At 66.1% G+C, this 6152-nt stretch overlaps 1 protein-coding gene across 1 annotated transcript; it reads right to left on the bottom strand.

Moving 5' to 3' along the window:
* Positions 1 to 3: 3 nt before the first annotated feature.
* EIPR1 (EARP complex and GARP complex interacting protein 1) lies at positions 4 to 4341 on the bottom strand (the record flags this gene model as incomplete). The annotated part of the gene is made up of 4 exons (XM_006109432.3): positions 3890 to 4341; positions 1874 to 2041; positions 632 to 799; positions 4 to 139 (listed from the first exon to the last, which is right to left on the bottom strand). Coding segments are annotated over exons 1-4 (477 nt in total), but the record flags the coding sequence as incomplete, so codon positions are not given.
* Between the last annotated feature and the right edge of the window lie 1811 nt (positions 4342 to 6152).

The following is a 6152-nucleotide window of genomic DNA, read 5'->3' on the forward strand; positions in this document are numbered from 1 at the left end:
CCTGTTGATCACGAGCCGCCCGTCGTAACTCAGGGACGCAAAGAGCCAGGGGTCGGCGGAGGACCAGTCCACGGCGTACACGCTGTCCTCGTGCTCCTCGTACGTGGCGATGACGCCGTCCTGCGGGGGCTCCTGACTCCTGGGGGGACCAGAGACACGTCTGAGCGAGCCAAGGCCCCAGCTTCTCGCCTGCGCGATGGGAGGGAGGAGCGCGGGGACCGCGGGAGCACGTGGAGCCCACGTTAGCCCGACAGCGCCTGTCCCTGCGGCCTGGACGGTAGGCGCTGGCGTGATCAGCGAGGGGCCCCTGGTTCGGGGGGTAACAGGGAACCGTCCCCGGGGGATGGAACGACGCCATCAAAATGAGGAGGAGGCGCTGCCTGTGAGGTTGAGCAGAGGGACCTGGGCGGGGCCAGCGCAGCGTGGTCCTGGCCGGGGGGCGGTGCCCGCTCGGGGTCTCCTCCCTTTTCGCTCTCCTTCCCGGGAAGCCTGCCCGGATGGCACAGGGCGCCATGTGTGTGAGCCCCCGTCCCGGGCTCACTACCCCGGCTGCAGCGGGGCTCCCCAGCCACGTGCCGGAGGCCGCAGCCTGGCCCGGCCCGGCGGTGCCGGTCGGAAAGGCAGCTCCTACTTGTCCTCCGGGCGGCGCTCCTCCTGGTCGCTCAGGTCGTCGTCGTCCACCAGGTGGCCGAAGGGCTCGGAGGAGATGGACACCATGTTGGAGAGGATGACCCTGCTGTCGCTGCTGCCCGTGAGGACCAGCTGGTCGTGCGAGTGGTTATAGCGGACGTTCCACACCCTGGGGGCAGGGAGACGGCGCTCACAGGGCTGGGCCCCTGGACAGGGAGCAGGGGTCGCCGGCACCCACCCCGAGCTGCCCGGGCTGACGCTGGGCAGTGTCCCCCGGTGGGCAGGCTTAGCGTGTTTCTCTGAAACCGCCTCGTCCCGACTCCCAGCAGCAGAGACGGGGCAGTGGCGGCACGAGCCTCCGCGGGGGAGGCTGGCGGCCGGTGCTGCAGACAGAAGCCGCGCCCGGGCACCCCGAGCAGCAGCCTAGAGGGTGAGCGCGGGGCCTGGGGCACACACCCAGGGAGCACAGAGGGCTGAGCGCCCGCCGGCCGAGTGGCAGTGGAGAGGGCCCGCCCGCCCGCCCGCCCACCCGCACACATGCCCTGTAGCCGCAGGGCCGGCGCTTCTGCCCGCACAGCGGTGATTACCGAACCTGGTAAAACTGTGCAGAGCGTCTGGGCTTTTAAATTTCTAGCTGCAGGACAACAGCTCTGGTAAGTAATTCCAAGAACTCGGGGAGACCACAGCGAGCCCCCTCGGCGACACGGGCCAGCCTAGGTGAGGCCCCCGACAGCACTGGGCTCTCACTATCCCACACACTCCCACTGTGCACACATGTGCATGCAGGCACACACGTGCACAAGCGTGCACACACACGCTTTAACAAAAACCGCTCCTCCTACGCACTGTGCTGCAGCTGATTTCACCTACTCGGCCGGCGCACCGTGGCCCACATTCCCACTGCGTTTCCGAGGCAGGACGCTGGGCGCGGTGTGCAGTGCCCGCAGCCATGCCCTGTCCAGGGGCACTGACCCGCCTGGCCCCGCGGCCAGCACGTGAGCATCTGAGCACACTCCTCTCTGACGTCTGAGCCAGCGCCTCCCTCCTTCCCCGCGCTCCCACCTCACAGACACTCCGACCGGAATGAGTGTTTCTTTAGGAAAAATGAACCGGCCTGACTGGCTGACTCACAGCAGCACACGCTGAGCTGTGAGCCTCTCCGAGTGGCGAGGTTGTCAGCACAACGAACTACACCCACCCCCCCACCCCCACCCACACCCACACCCCCCGCACGTGGGCCTACCAGTGCGAGTGCTCCTCCAGGCTCCTCACGGGCTCCGTGACGTTGCGCGTGTCCCAGAACTTGACCTTGCAGTCGTCCCCGCAGGTGGCCAGGTAGTACTGCTTGTTGGGGTTGAAGTCCAGGTCCCGCACCAGCTGCCCGTGGGCGTTCTCCATGCAGTAGATCTGCCTGAGGGGGAGACGCTTGAGCGTGAGGCGGGGGGCGGCCTGGAGCCAGGCCCCGGGCACCCAGCGGGGCTCCCGCTCCAGGAGGACAGGGAGCCGGCGCCCACCTCAGCGCCCCCACCGCGGTGATGCGGCTGCGGCCTCTCCAGCAGACCCTGGGGAAGGAAGGCTGGTCTGGCTGTCAGATGGCACAGGTCCCTGGGGAACAAGAGGGGCAGAGGGCCTGCGTCTGCCATGGAGGACACGGGGGACGTGTCTGGGAAGCATGAGGTGAGGACAGGACGGGGGACGCAGAGCACTGCTGGCACCGGGAGAGTCGGGGAAGGGGAGCGAGGGAAGAGCTGCCGCAGACGGGGGGCAGCTGGCTGTGGCCGGGATGCTGTCACCAGGGTTGGGGTCGACTCACCCCACGCGGGGCCCAACACCGCAGGCACCTTCGCCAGGTCCCTGCGGCCCACCCGCCCTGCACCCGGCAGCCAAGGGCGGAGACGTGCAAATGTGCACACACCTGGCGCCGCCCTAGGCTGCTCTTCACAGGGTCTGAAACCAAAACCACTGTCCCATCCAGCCCTGCCTGTGCGTCCTTCCTGCCCACACTGCCCGCTGCACTCTCGGCCGCAGCTGTGACCTGTCCCACCATCAGGCCCATCACCCGTGGCCTCCAGGGGGCGGCGAACACCACGCAGCTGCCGACCACCAGGGCGCCACGTGTCTGTGCTCCAGGGCAGCCCTCGGTCCCTGTCACCTCATCCTCCGGTGGATCCCCGGCCCTGAGCCACGTTTAAGTCTGGAGCCGTGTTTATATTCTGCGCCCTCCCCGGGTGCCAATATGTTTTCCTAAAATACCATGTCCTACACCCGAGGCTCTTCCCGTGAGAGAGGGGACGTAGGAAACAGGACCTGGGACTGGGGGCCGTCGCGCTGCGGGGGAACCGGGTTCAGGACAAAGCACAGCACAGTGGACAGCAAGCACCGAAAGCGCCGGCGCGACAGAAGCTGGAGCATCTGCAGAGAGCGACGCGAGCGGAGCCCTCAGCCACTCAGGGACCCGAAGAGCCGACCTGCGGAGGCGGGAGCTGCGGGGTGACGCCCCCAAACCACAGCCGCCAGGTCTGCGTGGGGTCTGCCCGTCGCTCCACGAGCCTCCTGCCTCCGGACACTGCAGCTCTGCTCCCCTTTCCAGAACGGTGGCCCGAGGAGGAGGCAGTGTGGGGCCTGGGTGGGGTCAGCACACCGACCCTGTGGACAGAGGGCAGCCGCCTCCTTGCCGGGTCTGCGGGGGCCTCGGGACTCAGCTTGAAGCCCCGGAAGGCAAGCCCAGTCACTCGGTGACACCGTCCTCACAGCTCAGTGATAAACGACGTGTGCTGAGGGGACAGGCTGCATCTCACAGAGGCTGGCAGGGCTCGTTGCCATGACAACAGACAAGGCTCCATCGCTCGCTGGCCTATCGGACCCCACCTGGAACAGAAACCGCTCCTCCCTGTCCCCCAGCACTGCAGGCTGCACCTCACGAGGGAGACGACAATCTGTCACCGACAGCACAGAGATGGTGGCAACCAACCCGCCACCAGGGGCCACGACTGTCCCCCGTGGTCCCCACCCCTGGGGACAGGAGCAGGCGGTGTCCCAGGAGCCCATCTCCATCTCATCAACAGCCAGGGCTGAGGGGCCCCCGCGGAGCCCTGAACAGCCAGCGGAGCCCCCGCGGCCACGGCCACGACACACCAGCCATGATGGGAGGAGACAAAACGCGACGCAGACAGACAAGCCACGTGCCCCCACACCCGTCTGCTCCGGGCGGCCTCGTGGGGGAAGGGGCGGCAGGCGAGGCACCGGGCGTGTCACTGACCTCATGCTCCGCGTGTCCCAGCCTCGGACGGCGGTGTCGTTGGCCGTGGCCACCTGGGTGCAGTTGTGATGCGGGCTCCAGCGTCCCGAGGTGAACCTCAGCTGCCCCTTGCCTTCCAGCGACGCCGAGCTGGCCAGCTGCGAGGGAAGGAGAGAAGGAAGTGCACCCGCAGGACACAGCGGGCATCACTGAGACCGTCGGGAGGGCGGCTGGGTTTCCGCCCTGAGCATGTGTGAGCCTTAACTGAGGAGAACTGTAAGCCCAGCACAGCAAAAATAGACAGCGCATTAATAACCGCCAGGAACAGGCTGCAAGGGTGTGATGAGAGATCTGCTCCCACGTGAAAGGACAACAGGAAATAAGAAACATCTGGCTGCCCCCAAAGGCAGAGCAAGTGGGTCCACAGGGTCCCCTCCAGGCAGAGGACACAGCTGGGCCTCATCACGTGTCTGAGTCGCCCCCCCCCAATCCCCACGTCTGTCACACGGAGGTGAATACACCCCAGCAGGTAATGACCTGCTCCTCAGATACCCACCTCCCGGAAGGGAGGGGCCAGGCTGGAGTCTGGGGAAGGGCTCCCTCCTCATCTCACTTCCGCCTGCCCACCAGGGATTTTGTGCCCAAACCCATCACACCGGCCACATCACTCTTCCCATCGGGGTTGAGTGCCTGTCCACTCAGTGACTGCTGAAGGCGGGGAGAGCGTGTGGCCAGCGTCTCTGCCACCTGTCCCCCCAGCACACAGCCCTGTCACTCCATCACTTGGACACAGGCCTCGAATAGGAGCACGCTGACAGGGGACCCAGGGCAGGCTGCAGATTCGGACAGAGGCCGAAGGAGACCGACGCTGTCGCCAGGGCTGTGTGTGTCCTGTGACTCCCGGGTCACAGCCCCCCTAGTGGTCATCGGGGGCTCATAGCTCAGTGCAGGGCAAGCGTCCAGACGGGAGACAGACAGGCCTGCGACACCCCAAGGAGCGAGGGGCAGTGCAGGGGACTGGACTAGAAACAGGGAGACCCGTCTCCTCTCTCGGGCAGTGGCAACACGTTCGGACAGGACGTCGGGACGACTCCTTCACTCTGTGACCGCTCAGTGGCCGCCCGCCTGTACCCACTGCCCGCCCAGCAGAGCCTGGCCTCTCCTGTGAGCCTGTCCAAGCTCCCCTCCCGCTCGCACTCAGCACCCCAGGCAGACCCCCTGGGCTCCTGCTGAGGGCGGCCCCCCCTCCAGCCACGCGCCCAGCACAGCTCCTGGCCAAGCCCGGCCGGGGTCAGCTGCAGGTGACGGGCTCCTGAACCCCAGCCCCTCCCCCCCCCGGGGCACGGTTTCAACTGGGAACCGTCTAAAAGCACTAGTGCCCTTGGCACCCACTCTCCTCCCTCAAAGAGGCGTGCCTGCAGGTGCTGTGGCTCAGTGGTCAGCTTTGACCTATGAACCAGGAGGTCACAGTTCGATTCCCGGTCAGGGCACATGCCCTTCCTCTCCGAAATCAATGAAAATACTTTTTTAAAAAGGCGTTCCCGCCTCAGGCCTAGCACCGCGCAGGCGACCGGCTGGGTTCCTCTGCGGAGCTCCAGGTGGGTGTGTGGCCGGGAGGCGCCGAGGCTCGCGGCACCTTGTGCCTCCGGCTCTGCCGCTCTCCGCACCCGGAAAGGAGCTATTTATCTCCAGAGCCAGTGAAGGCTGCTGGAGCCCAGAGATGAATGAGCACAGATCACAATGGGGGGGCACCCCCTCTGCCTTCACCGGGGCCGGGACCCCGCGGACCCGCCCCCAGGCCTCCCCTGGGCTCTCGCTAATGATTATAAATGGCAGGGAACCTCCCGTTTAATTGCAAAGGGTAATGATGCAGCCAGCCTGAGATGAGACTCTCCACGCGGGGCAAGATCCTCCAACAATAAAAAAAATGGAGGAGCTGGGTGTGAAGACGCGATCGATGGGGGCTCAGTATTAAATGCCACGGCCCAGGGTCACAAAGTGAGGCTGACAGAGTGCTGACGCTGACAAAAGAGGGGCCGAGAGGACTAAATTGGTCTCTGCAGAAAATAAGTTACAGGTTAATCGCCCACCGCAGAGCGCTCTGCGAGGATGGGGCCTGGAGCTGTGTGCAGTGGGGCCACAGGCCGCGGCAGGACTGGGGGCCTGAGCCCTAAAGCGTGCGACTCCGCCACTGGCCTCTGGGCTCCTCCTGCCGGGGGGCTCCTCTCAGGGGCTGCACCCACACCTGCCAGACCAGCAGCGAGCTCGGCACCCGCCGCCCCAC

The sequence above is a fragment of the Myotis lucifugus genome, unplaced genomic scaffold (assembly GCF_000147115.1).
Source record: "Myotis lucifugus unplaced genomic scaffold, Myoluc2.0 scaffold_9736, whole genome shotgun sequence".
NCBI classification, from domain to species: Eukaryota; Metazoa; Chordata; class Mammalia; order Chiroptera; family Vespertilionidae; genus Myotis; species Myotis lucifugus.